Here is a 23,150-nt window from a genome sequence, read left to right as displayed (position 1 = left end):
GAAGGAAGATAGATGCTTTTGAACTGTGGTGTTGGAGGGAAATTCTGAGAGTGCCGTGGACTGCAAGAAGATCAAACCAGTCCATACTCCAGGAAATAAAGCCAGACTGTTCACTTGAGGGAATGATATTAAAGGCAAAACTGAAGTACTTTGGCCACATAATGAGAAGACAGGACACCCTGGAGAAGAGGCTGATGCTAGGGAAAGTGGAAGGCAAAAGGAAGAGGGGCCAACCAAGGGCAAGATGGATGGATGAGATTCTGGAGGTGACAGACTTGACCTTGGGGGAGCTAGGGGTGGCAACGGCCGACAGAAAGCTCTGGCATGGGCTGTTCCATGAAGTCACAAAGAGTCGGAAGCGACTGAACGAATAAACAACAACAAACTTTACATCCCATTGATTTTAACGGCAAATAAATAAATAAATAGTCCCGCCTTTAACAGCAGCTCTCTAGCGGGATTGACGTTGTAGGAGGCGAATGGGCGTATCCATCGTGAAAACCATTTTCCCCCACCATTGAAAGGGGGTTGGGCTACTGAACTGGAGGAGCTTTTACCTGTTTGGAGAATTCTCTTGGCAACGTGAAGGGCGAAGTCCAGGCTGTTGAGGGCGAGGATGTTGTAGAGGACGATGGCCCAGAAATTGGCTGCCCCAAAGAAGGCTCTGATGCGTCGGGACATTGCCTCCGACATGTTGGCCTGCCAAAGGGAGGGCACCCAAGATCAGAGAATGAGCGAGGAAGGAGAGGACATGGCTCTCATCTCACTTATACTGAAGGCGCTTGGCTTGTCGTGGTTTCAACCCACTGACGTTCCAAAACTGGTTCTATTACAAATTACAAATTTTATTCATGGCTACCCTGAATGGGTTTTAGCCGAACACATATTATCACACATTATTACATAAAAAATTAAAATGAGCCGAACTCTGTACAGCAATTACTCCCATCAGCACACATCTTCTACAGTAAACACATCCTAATTTCTCATTGTACTCTGTATACCTATAGTATATCTATTGTTTACAATCATCCACCTGAATGTGTTCCTTCCTAATTTTTGCAGCTCTTACTGCAAAATAGGCCAAATTCAGTAGGGTCGATTTCTCTGCCGTTAGTAGGTAGCCTAATTTCGCTTGGTCTGTTAAATGCACCATAGGGGCCAAATACCTAGCTAAATATTTATTCCTAGGGCTATTGTATAATCTGCAGTATAATATATAGTGAACAGAGTCCTCCACCTCTTGTTCTCCACAACAGCAAATTCTTTGATCTCTGGGTATATTATTAAATCTACCTTCTCTAAAATTTGTCTGCATGGTCTATGCAATGAGTGAGTGCTGTTATAAGCTACTAACAACAGCAACGTTGTTCGAGCATGTAAAACCCACTCAGGCCCACTTGCCTTGGCTGCCTGTATGTTTCCAAGCCCAATTCAAGGTGCTGGTTGTAACCTATAAAGCCTTACACGGCTTGGGAACACAATTGCTCTCCCGACATAAACCTACCCGAACACTACGTTCAACATCTAAGGTCCTCCTCCAGGCGCCTACTCTGAGGGAAGCTTGGAGGACGGCAACAAGAGAGAGAGCCTTCTCTGTGGTGACCCCCCAACTGTGGAACAATCTCCCTGACGAGGCCCGCCTGGTGCCGACATTGTTATCTTTTCGGCGCCAGGTCAAGAGTTTTCTCTTCTACCAGGCATTTAGCAACATGTAATGAACCTGGGTCTGCTTTTTAGGCTCATAGGTTTTTTTAAGTTGTTATAGTGGTTTTAAATGTATGTGTACAATATATTGTATGTTTTTGTGGTTTTTAATTGTTGTATATTGTTTTTCAGTATTTTTATCTTGTGTAAACTGCCCAGAGAGCTTTAGCTATGGGGCGGTATACAAATGCAATAAATAAATAAATAAATAAATAAATAAATAAATAAAGTATGCATGTCTACTTAGAAGTAAATGGCACTGACCCTGTTCAGAAGACACGTTAAGCCATGGTGGTTAAGCATTTTGAGCTAAACATTATAGCTTAACGTGTTGTGTGAACCATTCCTAGCTATGGAGGCTACATAACCACAATTTAAGCATGCACATTCACCATGTGCTGCAAAAGAGTTAGTGACCTAACCACGGCTTAGCATATTTTCTGAATAGGCTCATTGGATTGGATCAAGGATCAAAATAAAAAGATAATGGCCTCACTGCAACCAATGGCCTTTGGCCACCATCCCCCCACTAGACCAAATGTATTTTGGCAAAACAGGCATCACTGATAAAGTGAGACACAGAGCATCTCTACATGAAAGAAACCCCCCGCCTCCTTACCAGTTTTTTCCTCCCTTGGGCCTTTATGCATTCACTACAGGCTACTTCAGACGTGACTATGTGATTTGTAATTGAAACCTTCCCCTTTGGGCAATGTTCCACAAAGCACAATGAAACATCACCATCTAGTGGCAGAATTAATTCTGCAATTATTTTAAATACTGGATTATCTCTGGGTGTTTTTTAATGCACGAGGTAAAGTAAAGCAAAGCTGGGTGGAAGATCAATGTCCAGATGTTTGACACTTCAACTCCCATAAGCCCCCACCAGCATGGCCAATAGTAAGGAATCCTGGGAGCTGAAGTCCAAAACATTTGGAGATCTACCTTTCGCCCACCCTGATGAAAAATGTGAATAATCACCCCAGAGTTGTGGTGTAATGAAGCTGATTAAAGACTGGGGGGAAATATGCCCAAATCACAGTTAGCTCTTATGCAGCAGCCTCCCTCAACCTTGTGCCCTCCAGCTGTTTTGGACTATAGCTCCCATCATCCTTAACCATTGGTCATGCTGGCTAGGCCACCAGCTTGGGAAAGGCTGGCTAAGAGGGTCTTACAAGGCTGTGTAAAGCACAGGCAGGGGACCTTTTCAGCCATCCCCACATTGGGCTTCAGGTAGGGGCCCGCGTGGGCCGAATCCAGCTCGTGGGCCACGGGTTCCCCACCCCTAGTGTACAGCATGAGCCTCTTACCTCCATCGTGGCGAACGACTTCAACTGGAAGAACTGTTGCACCCACAGCTCAAAATTGAGTCCGAAGCAGTTGCAAATGGACCAGATGTAGACCAGCTCACAAGGACCCAGCCAGAGGGTGGTGACGGCAAAGGTGGAGATGGTGGCCACCAACTCCTTCAAGATGTTGTCATGGTTCTGCCCGATATAATCGTAGACGTACCTGGGGGTCAAAACCAAAACGTGGGGATGGATTTCCATTCCTCCAAGACGGATCCTGAATTTTAGCTTATTTCTCTATCATAGGATGTTAATATTCCAAGTATTGGAAGCCCCCCCCCCCCCAGACCCTGAGAGAGCTAAGTAGCACCGGTAAGGGGACTTACTTGCATAGCCAGTCATTAATCCCTCTGTCGAAGTGACTGTGGGACAAACAAAATCATTAGAAAAATCATAGGCTTTTAATTCAATCCTTGTTCCTTTAATTAAGTCCTGCATTCACCTTTGCACATGGCTGCTGCAGAGCCCTCCACAAAGGATGTAGATCTCTGCATAAAAGAGCTTGACAGATGCATGAAACCTTCCATGCCTCCGTGGCTGGAGCCATCAGTCCTCTTATTTATTTATTTATTTATTTATTTATTTATTTATTTATTTATTGCATTTATATACTGCCCCATAGCCGAAGCTCTCTGGGCAGTTCACATAAGATAAAACATTTAAAAACAATATACAAAAAATAAAACCACAAAAACATGCAACATTACTCTTTGCACGGCTCTTTCAGACGCCTTACCAAATTGTTTCTCTGGTGGTAGCTTTTTCCACAGTTCCATAGCCCTAGAACTCCAGCATTCCCCATCCAGCATGGCTGGTTGGGCAACGCTGGGAGTTCTAGGACAGTTTTCTATCTAAACATGCATAGGATTGCACCCATATAAAAGAATAAAACCTAAATACCCCATAGCTTACAATCTCCATTGTCTACAGCTGCCTTCCCCAACTTTGGTGCCTTCCAGATGTTTTGGACTTCGATTCCCATCAGCCTCAGCCTGGATGACCAATGGTCAGGAATCCCAGGGGTCATAGTCCAAAATATATGGAGGGCACCAGGTCGGGGAGATTAGGACTACAGGGCTTACTGGCTGCGTTGGCTACGGTAGAGCCCAGGTTGCAGAGGGCTGTTTTGAAGTTCACACACAAGCAGTCCCATCAACTGCTGTGTCAGAACCCATGTGACCGTTATCCTCAAGCAGTTGGATTTTGGGAGGAAACCTCTGGTCCACTCTCCCACCTTTTCCCACCAACCTATCAACGGGGACTCACGTTTCCGCAAAGACGTAGAGCATGGTGATGCATTTGGGGGGCTGGGGAGGGTCCAGGTGATCCAGCCGGGCGATGGTGTTGATGACTCCAAACATCACGGCGGCCTTGACCCAATCGTACACCAGGTTGGAGTAAGCCAGGCCAGCTGTGGAAGGAAGAGGAGCAGAATGTTGAGGTCCAAAGGAACAGCTTCAGAAGTCCGGGTGTAGCATTGTAAGGTTATTTTTCCATTTGAAATTTTTACTAAATATGTGTAAGGTTGGGGTTATAAAAGTTTGTTGGCATAGCATAGAGAGCATAGAGCTTTGGGGGCATAGAATGGCTTGAAATGTGTGTACAAGTGCTAGGGTATGTTTTAGTATTAAATGGGCAAGTAGGCATAAGAATATAAGAAGTAGGGTGACCATATGACAGGGCTCCTGTATCTTTAAAGTTGTATAGAAAAGGGAATTTCAGCAGGTGTCATTTGAATGCATGTAGTACGTGGTGAAATTTTGTCTTCATCATAACAGTTAAAGCTAGGGTGACTCTATGAAAAGGAGAACAGGGCTCCTGTAACTTTAACAGCTGTATTGAAAATGGAATTTCAGCAGGTGTCATTTGTATATATGGAGAACCTGGTGAAATTCCCTCTTCATTACAGCAGTTAAAGCTGCAGGTGCCCTGCCCTCTTTTAAATCTGGTCACTCTAGTATAGCTCCTGCAGCTTTAACTGTTGTGATAAAGAGGAAATTTCACCAGGTTCCCCATATATACAAATGACACCTGCTGAAATCCCCTTTTCTATGCACCTGTTAAAGATACAGGAGCCCTGTCCTCCTTTTCATATGGTCACCCTAGTTAAAGCTGCAGGAGTCATGCCCTTTTGACCAGATACGAAAGAGAGGAGGGCACCTGCAGCTTTAACTATTGCTATGAAGGCATTTCACCAGATGCTGTATGCATACAAATGACACCTGCTGAAATTCCCTTTTTTATGCAACTGTTAAAGACACAGGAGCCCTATCCTCCTTTTCATAGGGTCACCCTACCTTAGTTTGGATAAGGCCTGATAGAAAATGATTTGGAAATTTGATTTGATATTGCTCAAAGACGTTACTCATGAGAACTTGCAACTTGGTATTGCTCAAAAGACATTAGTCATAAGAACTTGTGACAAGTACTAGCTGTAACTAGGGTAAAGGACAGGTGAGGTTGTACCTAAGACCAGTGAAATAACCCAGACAGGTTAACCACAAGAACAGGGAACTTGACCTTTTGTTGTCATAAGCAACTAACTGAGAAAAGAAAAATTCGTATGCATTTCTAGGATGTACACATCAGTTTAACATGCCCTGTCTGTTTCACACATTGACCATAAGGACTAGAAACACAGGCTTGATGAGTAAAAGCAAGATGGGCTTCTCACTTAACAGCTGCCTCCTGTCCAGCTATGTGATAGTGCACAAAGCCACGCGGTATAAGGGGTCAGTATCGCTTGTGAAAATCATCTAGGAGAACAAATTAAGTAAAACGAGTCCAAAGGGCTTGCCACGTTCCCAGGGGACCACTCACTCACTCACTCACTCACTCACTCACCCAATGCCCAGTCTGAGAGGCGGTTCACAAACTTTATGTCTGAAGGAATGGTCAGGATGTAGAAGTAGTGGAAAAAGACATCCACGACCACAATGGCCACGAGATGGACGAGGGCATGGACACGGATGTGCCACATCTCGTAGTCTTTACGCCGTAGCTCACTCACGTGGACCTGTGGCCAAGGAAACACACGGAGATCAATGGGGCCTGTTGTGGGTCCAGAAGACACACCAGGGCGCATGGGTGGCAAAAGAGCATTGTGGCTGCATAACAGTTTCCCCGTGACAGTTTCCCCCGCTCTGCATGTGCTGCTGTCCTGCAATGCAAGGCACACGGGGAGTAAGGATGTCACCCAGGGTCTGTCTTCATGGGGCCAGGTAGGCGCCGTTCTGCCACCAAATGCCACGGTATTGCGGCTGCGGGGTGGCGGTACGTCATTTGCTTTCTGGCGGCCATTAGGGTCACCAGGCCTGCCCCTTCCTGCAGCTTCTGTCAACCAATGAGAGGTTGCCTTCCACCCAGGAATGCCCCCCAGCACAGCGCCTGAGCGAGGACAGGCGGGGCCAGGAAAAGTCAGGGTAAGTGCCCAACTTTTCTGCTACTGGTGTTCAGCTCTTTGCCCCAGGATGGCTCAGAATCGACAGCTGCGTCATATAACTGACGCAGCACAGATTTGGAGCCATCCTGGGGCAAAGCTGACGTTAGGACAGCCCCTGGGAAATCAAAGGCAACCCCGATTCAGCTGGCATTTGCCAGGAAAGCCTCAGGTTTCCCCCAAAATCTGTTGGCTTTGAGGTGCTTGGAAAAAGTACTTTTGAACAAAATATTATCCAGGCCTTTTAAAGTTTCTGACTCTGAGGATGCATTGTTTTGTACTTTTCAGATGGGTTTAGTTATTTATTTGAAATGTAATCTGCCCTGGCAATTTATAAACTTGAGAGGAGTACAAAAAATAAATAACTTCAGAAAATAAATCAGTAAGTAAATAAAGCACTGAGTTGAGGTGTGATTCTTAGCTAGATAAGAGCATTTCATCTGCGACTGTAGTGGAGGCTGGTGCCTCCGATTTCAGTGGGGGGCTGTGATTCCATTCTGGGTTTTAGTCAGAAACCGCCAGAACTTTAAAGAAGCTATCCAAGGCATTGAACCCAATTTGGTGACTCAGAGAGCTTTTGCTATTGAGTAGAATAATAATAATAATAATAATAATAATAATAATAATAATAATGAATCAGAAAATAAATAGAAACAATAAATATCAAACGTGGCGTTTTTCAAAGTGAGTTATTCAGCACTCTATGGTTTTGCCTATGTCTCAATCCACTGCTGGGACAGAACAATTCATACAGACAAGACAATACCTTGCAACTGATCAGACATAGCATTTAAAGACAAAAAAGAAAAACACACTTACCTCATTGACATAGCAATACCTAATGACAAAAATGTTGTAGAAAAGGAAGAGGAAAAGAGAGAAAAATATATACCACTGGCTATGGAAGTTAAAGAACTATGGCAACAGTAAAAGCTCACAATTATTCCATTAGTCACATCAGTCACTGGCATCTCATCAAAAAACTATACAGAAAACCTCCAGAAACCGGGCCTACCAAAATACATCCACACTAGCATCCAGATAGCAGTCATACTTAAAACATGCTCAATCGGCAGGAAATTCCTGAATCAGTAAAAGACAGCATGACTTGGCAAAACCCGTCATGTCCGTCTAGAAAAACCGCCATGAGCCAGAAAAGAGATGATAATAATAATACTACAATGCCCAGATGCATTGATCATGTGATATTTTCCATTCAATTACACAGGCTTATTAAAAAAAAAAATGATATGGGTATTAACGTCCGTGCTGGGGGTGAGGAGGGTGATACATGAAGCGGTCCAGGAAGGGGCAGGTACGCTGCTACTCACCTGGTCATGGAATCGGTCAAAGGTCATGACAGGTCCAAAGAAGAAGAAAGGGAGGTAGAAATTGTATTTCAACAGGGCGAAGATGGAGTAGTTTCCTTCCTTCCTCTCACAGTTCTCCAGGGCGAAGCTCATGCAGCGCATGATGCTGAAGCCGCTGCCTCCGTAAAACAGAACATCTTGAAGATCAAAAGTTCCTGTTACAAAGCCATTCTGGACAAAAGAGAACAGTTATCACATGGACCGAGGAGAAGGAGACTCCTCAGCTTGACAGTCCTTTAGCATTCAAGAAAGCTATCAAGACTGATCTCTTCCGGCAGGCCTATCCGGTGGAATTTTAGGATGCTTTGAGGATGCTTTGAGGATGTTTTAAGGATTTTTATTTTGTACTATGTTTTTAAATAGTATTTATTTTATGCTTGCTGTTGTTCCCTGCCTCGATCCAATCAGAGAGACAGGTAAGCTCAGCCTGGCTGCTTCATCGTCGTTTGAAACTTAATATGGCAAAAACTGAACTGCTTGTTTTTCCTCCTAAACCTTCTCCTCACCTCTCATTCTCTCTTACTGTCAACGATGTCATGCTTACTCCGGTCAAGGAAGCTCGTAGTCTTGGCTTTATATTTGATTCCTCGCTCTCCTTTATTCCTCATATCGAGGCAGTAGCTAAATCCTGTCGTTTCTTCCTGTATAATATTGCCAGGATTCGACCATTTTTGTCTGTCTCTTCTGCCAAGACTCTCGTTCACGCACTGGTTATCTCTCGGTTGGACTACTGCAACCTTCTTCTCTCTGGCCTTCCCTCGTCTCACATCAGTCCGCTGGTCTCTGTCCACCACTCTGCCGCTAAGATCATCTTCTTGGCCCGCCGCTCCGACCATGTCACTCCACTTCTGAAATCTCTTCATTGGCTTCCAATTCACTCCAGAATCCAATATAAACTTCTCCTGCTGACCTTCAAAGCTTTTCACGGTCTAGCTCCTGCCTATCTCTCCTCTCTCATCTCACACTATTGCCCCACTCGTGCTCTCCGCTCCTCTGATGCCATGCTTCTCGCCTGCCCAAGGACCTCCACTTCCCTTACTCGGCTCCGTCTTTTTTCTTCTGCTGCCCCTTACGCCTGGAACGCTCTTCCAGAACACTTGAGAACTACCAACTCAATCACAGCTTTTAAAACTCAGCTAAAAACTTTTCTTTTCCCTATAGCTTTTAAATATTGAGTTTGTTCTGACTCTATACTGTTAGCCTCACCCTACCCGGTGCCTGTTTACACTTCCCTGTGCCTGTTTGCATTCTCTTTCCCTCCTTATTGTTTACTACAACTTTATTAGATTGTAAGCCTATGCGGCAGGGTCTTGCTATTTACTGTGTATAATCTGTACAGCACCATGTACATTGATGGTGCTATATAAATAATAATAATAATAATAATAATAATAATAATAATAATAATACATGGCTTGGGACCACAATACCTGACGGAACGCCTCTCCCGACGTGAATATACCTGGTCACTACGTTCAACATCTAAGGTCCTCCTCCGGGTCCTCCTCCGGGTGCCTACTCCGAGGGAGGCTCGGAGTGTGGCAACAAGGGATAGGGCCTTTTCGGTGGTGGCCCCCAGACTGTGGAATGATCTCCCTGATGAGGCTCGCCTGGCACCAACGCTGCTATCTTTCCGGCGCCAGGTTAAGACTTTCCTCTTTGCCCAGGCATATGGCGGCACATCCTAATTACCCACATGTTTAGTTTTTAATCGGTTTTTAATGCTTTATGTGTGTATGTTCTGTGTTTTAGAGTTTTAAATTTTGTATACTTGTTTTTACCTCAATTTTAGAATTTCTGTAAATCGCCCAGAGAGCCCTGGCTATGGGAGCGGTATAGAATTGTAATAAATAAATAAATAAATAAATAAATCTATCTATCTATCATCTACCATCAGCTTTAAAAGCAGTCTGTATAGATTCAATAGTCCTTGTTAACCTTGCAAAGTCCTGTTGCTTGTCAGCTGTTCTTATCCTGGGCACAACTGTGTTGGTTAGCTACTGGGAAGGTTTACGCCGGATCAAATTCGAATCAGAAGTGGACTTCCCCACCCTTTCCTTCCCATGGCAACCCCTCCATCTTCCTGAAAATGCTACACAAGGGACTTCTTCAAACAAGCGATTTATAGCACGCTCGTGACTGGCCACTCATGGGTCACTCTGCATGTCTCCCGCTCCATTTCCCAGTTTTAGCGTTAAAAAATAACCCTCAGAAAACCCGATTCTTCTGAAATATGTCGGGATTTGTCGGGATTTTCTCACACACCTCCACACATACCTGCCAAGTGCTGAAGGGCTCCACTTTGAAGGACGCCAGGCTGCAGAGGCCGGCGACGAAGCACAGCCACTTCTGCTTAGCCAGCGAGACGGTGTAGAGCACCAGACAGTGAGACAGGATGACCATCAGGTAGGTGCCGCCCATGGTGCCTAGCACGGCCAGGATCCCATACAACATGTAAACGATGGACCTGTGCTGTGAGGAAACAGAGGAGCCGTCTGTCTGTCTGTGAACAGGCCTTTGCAGTTCCCTCAATTCCATGTGGCTGGAATAGCCTCTTGTCTCAGCCCACAGACAGCCTCACTTTTCAGACCTCGTGCTCCTGGTGGTTCCACATGGACCTACAGCCCGACTGGAGTTCACCAGGAGAAGAGCCTTCAGTGTGGTGGCCCCCTTCCTGTGGAATTCCCTGACTTTGGAGGTCAGGCAGGCACCAACGTTGCGCTACTTCTGGTGCCTTCTGAAAACATTGTTATTTCAGGACGCCTTCCTCAAGGGACTGGCTGCGGTTTTTCAGAACTCAGTTTTATCAAAACTCTGTTCTGTTTGTTTTTGAAAATATTGATTATTTTAAATGGTTGTTTTTATTCTGCTGTTCGCTGCTCTGAAATCCTTGGATACAGAGCAGTAAACAAATATTACAAATAAAATAAAATAAATAAATAAATCTCACAACCTTGGCTATGGGAACGCCTAACGGCCTCCTTCCACTTTTCCCACCTACAACAGATTTCCATGGGAGAAAAACAAAACAAAACACAATGCATAAACAAGAATTTTGTTCCAAAACAAAAAGAAAGAGCACACCGAAATGTGTGCAATATATATACTTCAGGGGTGGAAAATGCACAGTGTTTAAGCCCTGTATATTAAAATGCAAGGATAAACTATGACTCTGTAGCAGGGATGAGGAATGTGTGGTCTTGCTGATGTTTTGGACTACAACTCCCATCTTCCCCCACTGTGAGCTAGGGCTAATGGGAGTTGGAATTCAACAACAACTGGAGGGCCACACCTTCCCCGGCCTTGCTGTATGCTTTTGTGCACCCTTGCTAGCTAACATGAAGAAGTACATAGAATAGGCATGATTCTACAAAATGGACGGTATTTTCTGTACCGCTGGATGCTACAAAATCCCTTTTGTGAGCCTGAATAAGAGATTTAAACATTTCCAGAACCCTGCACGCTTGACAGGAGGCAGGTTGGCTGAACCGAGGGGTCCCTACTCTCTTTGGGTCAGCGTGAACATTTGGAATTTTGAGGGAGTGTTGTGTGTGCTCTCACAAAATGTCTGCCTTGCGGGGAGGGGGGCTTGCCCATTCTTAAAATGGCTGCCATGGTGGACACAGCCAGTCACAAGACAAAACTGTCTTTCTTCCACCATGCCCACCTTCTGTTGCAGCTACCCTTAAAACATCCTGGCTCAGTATAATCCACACTACTGTATCTATGAGTCATTGCTTTTTCCTTTTCTTTTCTTTTCTTTCTTTCTTTTGCAGTATGAAAAACAGTACTAAAGGAGAATCGGCAATAGTTCATTGAAGGGCTCTGCAGGGACCCCAAATCCGCCTCAGAGGCCAATCTGGACCCCCAGAAGCAGCCACGGTCTGCCTCGGAGCTGCCTCGGGGCCGAAGCTGAGGTGAAATTCAGACCCTACGAGGTGACTCGGAGTTCTCTGGGCTGCAGAGTTGGCACCCGGAAAACTCTCCCCACTTACCTGGTGCCTCTGCTGTCCGCCGCTGCGGACGGCGGAGGCAGCAGGTAAGCCCCCCTCCCACCCTTACCTGAGTCTGCTGCTACCACCGGCTTGTGTCCGGTGGCTTCCACTCCGACAATGCTGAAGCCCAGAAGTAGGCTGCGGCCTACTTCCGGGCTTCAGTGTCATCAGAGTGGAAGCCGCCGGACGCAAGCTGGCGGCGGACCCAGGTAAGTGGGGAAGGGGGGGAGAGGGCTTACCTGCTGCCTCTGTCACCGCCGCCATCTTTCTTCTGGCGGCTTCCGGTGTCGCCACCGGAAATGAAAGGGAATAGCCTGTGCTGTATCTTAAAATCGCGCAGTCGACTACCTTTCATTTCCGGCAGCAGCACCGGAAGCTGCCAGAAGAAAGATGGCGGCGGTGACAGAGGAAGCAGGTAAGGAGACTGGTGGGGGTGGGGTGGCTCTGAAGCACCAAGGCAGCCCGAAGCTTTGGAGCCAATTGGGTTCGGGTTCGGATCACCTCAGCCTTCGGCTGAACCGCCTCGGATCCGTGATCCGGAGCTCCGAATCACCCCGATCCGCTTTGGATTCGGGGTTCGTAACCGAGGCGGTGCACAGCCCTCGTTCATTGCAACCAAATGTTGCTCTATTAGCGACTGCTTGTTTCTTTCGTATATATTTTTTCACTCGTCCTTATCGTTCGCTGTATCTTGAACCTGCAGACCTTTTCATGCACGGTTGTCAGCTCCATTTTGCAATGGATCTCATTATTTGTTTGATGTCGTGTTTGTTTGATATCGTGTAAGCAAATATATTTTGGCTGTTCAAAATTCGTTCACTGGGCAGCTTTGAAGTTTGCTTGTGTCTATGTCTAGATAGCTATAACAAGAGCAGTCAAGTGCATATACAGTCAGCGGATATAGACTGATCCCATTACACATTTATTATATTTACGTTAATGTAATTGTGCATTGCTTGCACAATATTTTCCCACAAGCCCTTCTTCTTCTCCTGACAATTTTCCTTGATGATTTTTCCTTTGTGGACATTTGCAGTTATATAATTTATGGCTAGATACTTGGTCTCAATTCCACTACTGATAAATGCTTTTCATCCCCATGGATTTGAAACAGGAGAGACTGATGCACATGCTTAGCTCTCCCATGGAAAGCAATGGAACGCTATAGTGCTCAGCTTTGTCTGGGCTGCCTCTGATACATGTTCTGTGCAATATTTGGGATTCGTTTTTCCGAATTCTTGGTAGAATAAAAAACACACACCCGTCAGCAGGTGGCACTATTTGCTTTATTTATGGTTAAAGGAAGGTGGTGGTTAGAAGAACAGAGGAATCGCTTACCTGAGGAGCTGTCATGGAGCAGATCTTGGCAAAGAGAACATGTCCAGAAAGGGCAAAAATGATGAAGTTTCTGAACGAAGTGAACCACATGGCCCATTCAAAGTCAGCTGCGTCCTACAAGGACAGAAATATATGGCAGTAAGAGCGCACAATATTAGATTTACTGCTCACGGCTGTGCCTGCCACAAAAGAAGTCAGCCACCATGTACGGATCCTACACTAAAAATGGTCAGACATGCCAGTTTCATTTCCTCCCGTATTCATTGTTTTTTTTTAAAGTCTCAAGTTCTTTCTCTCCTAAATAATCGAGGAGGCTGGTGTCTCCTATTTCGATAGGGTGGTGATGCCGCTCTGTCAGGCCCAGTCAGAACTCTAATAAAGGAGTGATCCAAGGTGCTGAATTCATTTTGGGGGGGGGGGGGTAATGGGTCAGCACCTTGCATTACTCCTTTTGAGTTCTGACTGGTTTCCACTGAAACTCAGAGCAGACTCACTGGCCCACTGACCTCGGATCCACCAGCCTCCACTTGCGAATTTGGGTAAATTCCTACCGAAAATGAACTGAAACAAAATTCAACAAGCACAGCTATTCCCACCATAGAGAGAACTATGATATACCTGCCTGGCGTATAGCTGTTAAAGATGAGGAGACTGTCAGTGAGGCAGGGAGCTGGCTACCAGGAGGAAGGCCTTCTCTGCTGTGGCACCCCGGCTGTGGAATGAGCTCCCTAAGGAGGTTCACCTGGCACCCACACTATATTCTTTCAGACGCCAGGGGAAGACCTTTTGATTCTCTCAGCATTTTAACAGTCTATAAATTAAATTTTAACTTGGCTGTTTTAAATTTGTATTTTAAATTTGTATTTCTGCCCTGCTGCTGATTTTATCCTGGTTGTGCTTTTATATATCATGTTTTTATACTGTTTGTTTTATACTTTGAATGGTTTTAATTTTTGTGAACCGCCCAGAGAGCTTCAGCAATGGGGCGATATAAAAATGCAATAAATAAATAAATAATTAAAAAAAAAAAATCAGTGGCAACCCTAATTCTGCACAAATGTGGCTGAATACCCAAGTATTCAAACCATGACTTTTCAGAGCAAAAACACTCAAAGCCCTGGGGCTGGGTGGATGAATCTCACAATTATGGTTTCTTCCACATTTGATTTTTTAAAATCATCATCATCATCATCATCTCAAATTCTTTTTGTCCTGAATGTCAAAAGCATTGAGAATTTTAGTACACTGAAAAGAAGAGTGTTTTCATACAGGGCGAAATCGTGTTTCCTTACCGTGGCTCTGCTTCCCGTTTCTCTTCTGCATTTGGAATGAGTTGAATTACACAGGAAGAGAGAAGCGACTACGTGGGCTGTAATTTAAAACCTCCCAGCCCATTCAGTTCAATGGGACAGTGCCCTCTAGTGGGTGTTTTATTGTGCAACTTTGACTGCACATGGCAGGAAATCCCAACGTATTTCAGAAGAATCATGTTTTCTGAGGTTTATTTTTTTAAAAGATTAACTGAGAAAAGGAGTGGGAGAAGTGCAGGACGCTCATGATGTTGTCAAAATGACCCGAGAACTTCTGTGAGTTTTACTCTGTACAGCACCATGTACATTGATGGTGCTATATAAAATAATAATAATAATAATAATAATAATAATAATAATAATAATAATATCGCTTCTTTAAAAGTGCTCACAATTTCCACCCTCCCTCCCTTACTCCTGCTTGCTTGAACAGCAGTTGATCAAACTTTAAATTCTCACAGTGACAGAGAAAGAAGCAATTACTTCTATCCTTGGTTCTTGTGGGGAATACATGGGCCATATGTGCAAAATGGTGCAAAATCGTCCAGAAAAGGGTTCAAATGGCAGGCAAAGTTGCAGAGCATTGCGTGACTATGTGTCCACCTTTCACAGCCTTCAGTCATGTTCCTGGACTCAAACATTTGTCCAAAGTCATAGTTGCCTGTTTATTTCTCATCCTGCCACACAACAGGGTTTTTTTTTTTTTAGTGTGCAGTTGAACACAAAATGTGCAGTCAGGGAGGAAAAATGTGCAGTTGGAAATCTGATAATGTGCAGCTGAAAAAAGTGGTGAAAAAAATAAGACATGTGTTATGTGTCTGTGTTTATTAAGAACTTAATAATAGACAAAGGGATGGCATGTTACACAAATTATATAAGGATGCAGGGGAAAGAGCCCTTGGTGGTGTGACTGATGTTATTGCGTCTTGTGACAGTGTTGCCTGGATAGATGTGGGGGCAGAGTTGGCACTTGGGTCTATTGCATGGTCTGGTCCCTCTGTCTGTGTCTCTGTCCTGCGTACTGTTTCTGGTTAGCATCCGCTTCAGGTTGGGAGGTGGTCTGGAGGCCAGGACCGCTCTGCCTCCCAAGGCTTGTGAGAGAGAAGTGTCTGTGCTGACGATGGGTTGAAGTTCACGGATGATCCGTTGCAGTGGTTTCAATTGGGGGCTGTAGGTGACAATGAGCGTTATCACACCAGCGTTATACTGTGCAATCACTGCAAACTGCGTGCAAAGGACTCCGAAGTTTTCCAGTTTATAATCTGCTTTGACTGTGCAGTACTCCCGTGCATCCTGCTTTAAGTGTGCTATAAAGGGAAAAGAATCGAGGTATTTTGCTAGTAGTTTTCGAGCGAAACATTTGTTGTTCCCCGAGCGGCCACTGGGGGGCGCAGGAGCAGGATTTGATATGTTTAAAGAAAATTAAACAAATGCTTACATCTGAGTAAGCTTTAAAGATAAAGACATCAAAATTGGCATGGTAATACATATTAAGGAGAGCTTTAAGCATACCAAATTTGAATCAGATTGGGTCATCTGTTGATTTTTTAATGATTTCCCTCTTAAACCCTTTGCAAAGGATCTTAGGAGCGCTGCCGCCCGGGGTGTGATTTAGCTACAACAACAACGATGCCAGCTTAACGCTGTAGGGGATAATTCGAGGGAAACAGGTATGTGGGATGAAGCTTAACCAGTGGTATACTTCTCTTGGTCTCTCGTCCTTCCAGATGGCCCTGTCGATCTGTCTTTAAGTTTAACGTGCTACTAGTGTTGGTGATAATCTGTCCCTTTGTGATAATGTGTTTGGCTTGGATGGGTGGGTGGGGGTTTCTGAGTTCCGACAGGGCATTTGTGCAGTTGGAAAATTTGCTTTAAAAAAACCCTGCCCCTGAATACCCTTATTAAAGAGGTGTGATGCAATTAAATAATGCTTCTCCAAACAAAGGGCATTGATGGAAGCAGGCTTGTTTAAAAAAATGTACAGTCACAGCCTGCCACTGCAAGCAAACCTATTTTTAAATCTGTAATACTACAGAAAACTTTTGTTGTGCTTGGGATTCCTTTAAATGTCTTGCAAAACCCCAAAGATGGGCCAAAAGATTTAAAAGACATCCCATCCCATGTTTCATTTTTGACTTTGCAGGGTGGGGGGTGGAGCGGACACAGAATCAGAGATTGACAGTGCATGTCTTACACCCATTGAGTTCAATGGCACATACTCCAAAGGAAATGTTCAGACGATTCACCTCAATAATTTGGCAAATCAAAGTGGGAGGAAGCAGCCCTTTCGTGTAGGGATGTGCTCCGCTTCTAATCGGACCGGAGAAGCAGTAGCGGAGCGGGGGGCTTCGCCTGCCCTTAAGGCGGAGGCGAAGAGGATTGGGGGGCCGGCGGAGCGTGGCGAAGAGGATCGAGGTGAAGGCGGATCCTTCGCCTCGATCCGGAGCTCCGCCGGAAAGGTAAGTGGGGTTTACCGGGCCCTGCCGCTGTCGCTGTCACCCATGCGGCGACGGCAGCAGGGCCCGGTAACGCCCCCCGCCCTCCTCTCCCTTACCTGCCTCCGTCCGCGGTCCGTCAGCGTCTCCAATTGAGCCCATGGTTCCAGCAGGAAGTCTGGGCCGCACTTGCGGCCTAGACTTCCTGGTGGAACCACGGGCTCAATTGAAGTCGGCGACGGACCACGGACAGAGGCAGGTAAGGCCCCCTCCTCCTTACCAGGCTCTGCCACTGTCGCCGCATGGGCGGTGATGGCGGCAGGGCCCGGTAACCCCCCCTATGGGGGGGGACCGGAGCTCTGATCCGGATCCGGAGCTCCGAGCGGAGCGGAGTGGGCACAGGCGGAGTGGGGGCGGGGCGGAGCGGGCCGATCCGAAAATGGCGGATCTGAAAGTGAAGCGGAGTGGGGGGGTCTGTGCACACCCCTACTTTCATGAAACCGTTTCTCCTCAAATTACTGGGCCCATTTTATGAATTTTGAGTCGATTCACTGTTTCTCTGCAGCCCTCGTGAGAATCTTAATTTCAGCTCTGTCTTTAACTCCGCTCCTTGAAACGATGGTTGGCAGGAGAGTTTCTGGCAAATTGTGTGGCTTACCATTTTCCTGCCAAAGTAATGCCATCCTGGTTTTATGTTCCCTCGGAAGGCCTTTCGGTTCATGCTCTCTGAAAAAAGAACATGCATTACGTCAGAAGAACTATGGCCACATCAAGGAGTAGTGGATTCCCTTGTTGGTTATCAGGGGAAAAGATACACATCTCTGATTTGTTAAGATCAATTAAAGCTGCAGGAGCCCTGCCCTCTTTTGTATCTGGCCACTCTAGTATAACTCCTGCAGCTTTCACTGTTGTGATGAAGAGGTTCACCAGGTGCTGCATGCATACAAAGGACACCTGCTGAAATTCCCTTTTCTATGCAACTGTTAAAGATACAGGAGCCCTGTCCTCCTTTCCATATGGCCACCCTAGGAAAGAGATGTCTTTGCTTCTGGTCCAATCTGCTCAAAGAATGATTCTATTCTGCCTCCATGGGATTAGAACAGTTACCTCTAGAGTTCTCGAAGATCTCCTGCCCGCTGTAAGCGATGGCGCATGACACGACCAAGGCGTAGAGTCCCAGCTCATAAGTAGGCAAGGCCGCTTTGATGCCCATGTTGGAAGGTCACCACTGGAGCTAATTCCAAGGGAATCCAGATCTGTGAAGGGGAAGAAAGGAGAAATAGGCCAGCATTTTAGCTAATTGACCATGAATTATTATAAAAGCGAGGTGTCACTCAATTTGGTTTGTCCTAGAATCTATATAAGAATATAGTGGTGTAAGGCTTATTACTTGGGATCTACCAGACTGATTTTGCTCATTTTTGCGTTAAACTGAAGCTTGAGCAGTATAGACTAGGGCTGTGCACGGACTCCCCAATCCGCAACTTCTGGATCAGGTCCGCTCCGCCTCGCGTTGATCCGCCTATGCTCCGCTCTGATCCAGATCGGAGCTCCATGTTTCCCCCCCATAGACTTGCATTGAAAATCAAACGCCTATAACTTTTTTACTTTTAATGTTAGAAACCTCGAAATCGGCACCATGAGAGCTTATACCAGGGGGGAATCTGCACGTCATTCTGAGATCGCTTCTAAGTGACCCCAGTGCAGTGTGAAAGCGATCATGTAACTGGCCTTTGGAAGAGCTGACGAAGAGACATCCTTCCCGCCGCCGCCGCCACCCGCAGACCTCCTCACCGAGCAGCGAGGAGAGCTCTGCTGAAGAAGGTGGGGTTGAGAGCGGAAGAAGCTCTCCACCCCGCCTTCTTCCCCCGAGCTCTCCGTCCCAGCCAGCGAGGAGGTCTGCGGGTGGTGGCGGCGGCGGCGGGAAGGACGTCTCTTCGTCGGCTCTTCCAAAGGCCAGTTACACGATCGCTTTCACATCGCACTGGGGTCGCTTAGTAGCGATCTCAGAACGACATGCGGATTCCCCCATGTAGCCACATTCACGCCCAGTTTGAAGCAAATTTGAGTATCCGGAGCCAGGTAAGGCCCCCCTCACCACTTACCTGCCTCCGTCGCGGTCCGGTGGCGGCTTCAACTGAGGCCCAGGCCTCAAACAGGAAGCTGCTGCTGGACCGCGATGGAAGCAGGTAAGCCCCCCTCCCCCCTGCCCCCTTACCTGGCTCTGTCGCCGTTGCCGCACAGACTGCGCCGCCGCCAGGTAAGCCCCCACCACCACCACAAAGAACGTACCTTCTTTTCAGAGCTCCGGATCGAGGCGAAGGATCCGCTTGGTCTCGATCCGCTTCATCTCGATCCGCAGCTCCCCCGACCCGATCCGCCTCCGCCTTTGTAGGAGGCGAATCAGGCCGCTCCGCTATCAGTTCTAAGAACCAAAGCGAAGCGGAGCACAGCCCTAGTATAGACATGTAGAAAATTTGGAAAATTTGAAAAAGTCCAAAGCTCGAGCTTTAGTAGCAATGAATGTCCCCCACATCAAGCAGGCCAGGCAGCCCCTCCACCAACGGGATGGCAGCCAATCAGCAAGGCACAAAGCCGGGCCTCAGGCATAGCCACTCAGTTAGGCTGTCGCCACCAGCAAGGAGGTGAAAGGCAGCAGAGACGGCCAATCAGGGCATGGCAGGGAGGGGGTTGCGAATTTTGGAGTAGGGATTCACTATGCATGAGCCATAATTACATTATTCATGAGCCCCTCTGTGCTGAGGGGACTGAGGGGCAAAAAGTAGATAAAGAGCAGGATTACTTGCGTCCACAGGCTTTACACTAGTAACTATATAATATTGTAATGTGTTTCCTTCCAGATTTCTGTTTGGGAGGAGGGGTGGAGTTGGGAATCCTAATACAGACAACAGTGAGCCTCGTACCCATAGTACTCTATGAACTCCCAGCTGGGCACACTCAGAATGGTTCATTTTTGGGTAATTCCCATCCTCCCTCAACAGTCTCTGATATTGTGCCTTCCTCTTATCAGTCACGGCCTTTTTGCAATGGTCTCTTTGACTGGCTCTTTACTATCAGCTGCCCGCAGGTCACATGGCTCTTATCTTTCCCTTGGACACATTTCTACAGAGCGAGTAACTTCTGGAGCCCAAAAAGTCCTGCGGAGACTGGGGACTGACCGAGACGCAACTGAGCGGATGCCTCTCATTTAAACCTCTGAGTTCCCTCGTGCAGGAAAACCAACCGGTTTTGCTTCGGCCTAGTTCTCACAGAAGTGGGAAGCCTGGGGCTGGGTTGTGCCACAGGCTGTGGGAGGGGTTATGATTGAATGATACAAGCAATCCCCGCATGCAGAAAAGTAGCAAGTCAGGGAATATGCTAGGCGTCACCATGAGCTGATGCTCCTTCTGCTCTGAATGCTCTTTTGGTTAGGGTGACCATATGAAAAGGAGGACGGGGCTCCTGTATCTTTAACAGTGGTGTAGAAAAGGGAATTTCAGCAGGTGTCATTTGTATGTAGCACCTGGTGAAATTCCATCTTCATCGCAACAGTTCAAGCTGCAGGAGCTATACCAGAGTGACCAGATACAAAAGAGGGCAGCTTTAACTGTTGTGATGAAGAGGGCATTTCCCCAGGTGCTGCATGCATACAAATGTTGCCTGCTGAAATACCCAACTGTTAAAGATGCAGGAGCCCAGTCCTCTTTTCCATATGGTCTCCCACATTCATCATGAGTGAGGTTGCCAGATTCAATGTTGGAGAATAGTCCTATACCTAATTCTTCTGATGAGGCAGGAGAAAAAGGTAGCCTTCTCCTGCCTGTTCTCTCCATATTTGGGGGCAGGGTGGGCATAGCTCAGCAGTACAGTACATGCTTGGCATGGCACATGCAGAAGGTCCCAGGTTCGATTCCTGGCATTTCCAGGTAAAGCAAGAAAAAACCCTGCCTGAAACCTTGGAGAACCATGGCAGGATCTACCATGCTGCTTTAAAACCGTTTATGACAGTAGTGACATAACTGGGGCCCAGGACAGCTATACTAGAGTGACCAGGTACAAAAGAGGGCAGGGCTCCTGCAGCTTTAACTGTGGTGACGAAGAGGGAACCTCATCAGGAGCGGCATGCATACAAATGACACTTACTGTAATTCCCGTTCCAATACAACAGTTAAAGGTACAGGAGCCTGGTCCTCCTTTCCATAGGGTCACCCTACTCAGTGCTGGCTCCAGGCTTCTGGGACTCCTCCTTGGGCAAGACATCCTCAATAGTTCCCTTTTGCAGTGAGTCCACCTTTTCACTTCCATTATCACCCGCTACTTTTGCTCAGGGTGACCATATGAAAAGGAGGACAGGGCTCCCAAGCCTTTAAGAGTCATATAGAAAGGGGAACTTCAACAGATGTCATTTGTATGCAGGCAGCACCTGGTGAAATTCCTTCTTCCACACCACAGTTAAAGCTGCAGGAGCCCTGCCCTCTTTTGGATCTGGTCAGTCTAGTATAGCTAGCGCAGCTTTAACTGTTTGGATGAAGAGGGCATTTCACCAGGTGCTGCATGCAGACAAAGGACACCTGCTGAAATTACCCTTTCAATACAATTGTTAAAGATACAGGAGCACAGTCCTCCTTTCCATAGGGCCACCCTACTCTTGCTCCTCCCCCTCTTTCTCATTTTTTTCTCCCACTTGCTTGCTTGGCAGGCAGAGAGCCAGGGAGCAAGTAGGGCCACGGCATTCCCGCTTAAGCCAGAGCAAGAGGCCGGTGAAGAAGCAGGTTGCAACTCCAGGGAGCTTTTTTCAGTGGGCCCCTGCTGGTGCATGGGCCCTTGGTATCTGCCCTGCCGTGCCTACCTTATGCAATCAAGTGCAACCAAGTTTTTGTCTTCGTCGTTGTCCCCCCGTCACGCCGTCACAGCTGCATTGTGGCACCCAGAGGGTGTGGGGGTTAAAACTAAAAGCCTACACATGGTTATCAGTCTTAGGGTTTGTCGTTCCTTTCTGCCTCTGCATCAGTAAAAAAGGAGCCTTCTTCGGTCCCGGGAGAAACGATCAGGCGGTGTGCTTTGAGCTCGAGTTCACACCAGCCTGCATTTATTGTACTGAGTGTTTGTAAGGGTAAGTTTGCTATTGATCACGGGGAGGGAGGGAGACAGTTAATGGAGTGATGGACTTAAATAGCATAGGGCAGCAGTGCTGCTGTAGCTGGTGCGAGGGAGGGGAGGGGAGGGGAGGGGAGGGGGGGAGGGGAGGGGAGGGAGAAGCCAGATCAACTGCAAAGCAGCCGTCCTTTCCAATTTTAGCTTAGTAATTGCTCTGTCTGCAGCCCGCATTGCAATGCGATCGCGGGGCCAGGGGATCCCGTTTCCTGGGACAGTGTCCTTCTCCGTACAGGAGGCGATGCAGCAGACGCAGAGAGAGAGAGAGCGCCCTCGTGAAAGGGATCCAGCGCTTTCACACAAGCTTTCTTCGCCTGCATCTCCTCAACTTCCCCCCACCCCACCCCCGGCAGCACACCTGCACATGGTGCGCCAGAGTTGCACCGCCGGTACATGAGTCTGCGGCGAGGACGGATGCCAGTGCCGGAGGCATGGAACAGCCCTTGCGCTCTCTGAAAGCAGAAAATCATTTTCTCCTGCCGGCTGAGCACAGAGGCCAATTGGCTCTTTCTGCGGCTGGCTACACCAGTCGCTTATCCCCAGCCTTCCTCGAACCGGGGCCCTCCCGACGGCTTGGACTACACCCCCCATCATCCCCAGCCTGCCGGCTGGGGATGATGGGGACTGTAGTCCAAGCCGTCGGGAGGGCTGCTGGAGAGAGAAATTGCTGGCAACTTAACTCTTGTACCTGTGCATTTGTACCTGATTCCTCCTCACTCCCTTCACACCCACACACCCACACACCGCCGATAGCACGCCGTTCTCTCTCACTGACCTTGAGAAGCAGTTGGCTGGATTCAGGAGGTCCACACAGCCACAGCCAGAGGGCAAAGGACGGGAAGTTCAGTGGAGAGGACCCGGGGTGGTCTCGCCTTGACAGCTCAAAGTTTATCTAGACACGAAGAAGAACTAGAAGGAAGGTTACTTGTCCGCCTGGCAAAGCATCTGATCCCAGTGGTTTTTGGAAATGCCCGGCCCAGTGGGTTTTTTTCCTCCTCCTCCTCGCTGGGTCCCCCGTGTGAGTTTAGCAAAGAGTGGAAGGTGGACGGCTGC

At 47.1% G+C, this 23,150-nt stretch overlaps 1 protein-coding gene across 2 annotated transcripts in view; it reads right to left on the bottom strand.

Annotated features, from left to right (window-relative positions):
• The window catches only part of HHATL (hedgehog acyltransferase like), a 203,557-nt gene extending 180,652 nt beyond the window's left edge, over positions 1–22,905 (bottom strand). The window contains exons 1-11 of one of the 2 annotated variants that reach the window (XM_063123006.1): positions 22,873–22,905; positions 18,051–18,199; positions 17,602–17,669; positions 13,199–13,312; positions 10,143–10,337; positions 7,827–8,036; positions 5,901–6,072; positions 4,323–4,467; positions 3,383–3,418; positions 3,018–3,219; positions 543–699 (exon numbers count right to left, since the gene is read on the bottom strand). In XM_063123006.1, the coding sequence (XP_062979076.1) occupies positions 543–699; positions 3,018–3,219; positions 3,383–3,418; positions 4,323–4,467; positions 5,901–6,072; positions 7,827–8,036; positions 10,143–10,337; positions 13,199–13,312; positions 17,602–17,669; positions 18,051–18,156 (1,405 nt within the window). In that variant the 5' untranslated portion in view covers positions 18,157–18,199; positions 22,873–22,905. The remainder of the gene's footprint in view (positions 1–542; positions 700–3,017; positions 3,220–3,382; positions 3,419–4,322; positions 4,468–5,900; positions 6,073–7,826; positions 8,037–10,142; positions 10,338–13,198; positions 13,313–17,601; positions 17,670–18,050; positions 18,200–22,872) is intronic. The other variant, XM_063123001.1, reaches the window with a different exon arrangement.
• Between the last annotated feature and the right edge of the window lie 245 nt (positions 22,906–23,150).

The sequence above is a fragment of the Elgaria multicarinata genome, chromosome 1, assembly GCF_023053635.1.
Source record: "Elgaria multicarinata webbii isolate HBS135686 ecotype San Diego chromosome 1, rElgMul1.1.pri, whole genome shotgun sequence".
NCBI classification, from domain to species: domain Eukaryota; kingdom Metazoa; phylum Chordata; class Lepidosauria; order Squamata; family Anguidae; genus Elgaria; species Elgaria multicarinata.
This window is presented reverse-complemented; position numbering and strand designations above follow the sequence as displayed.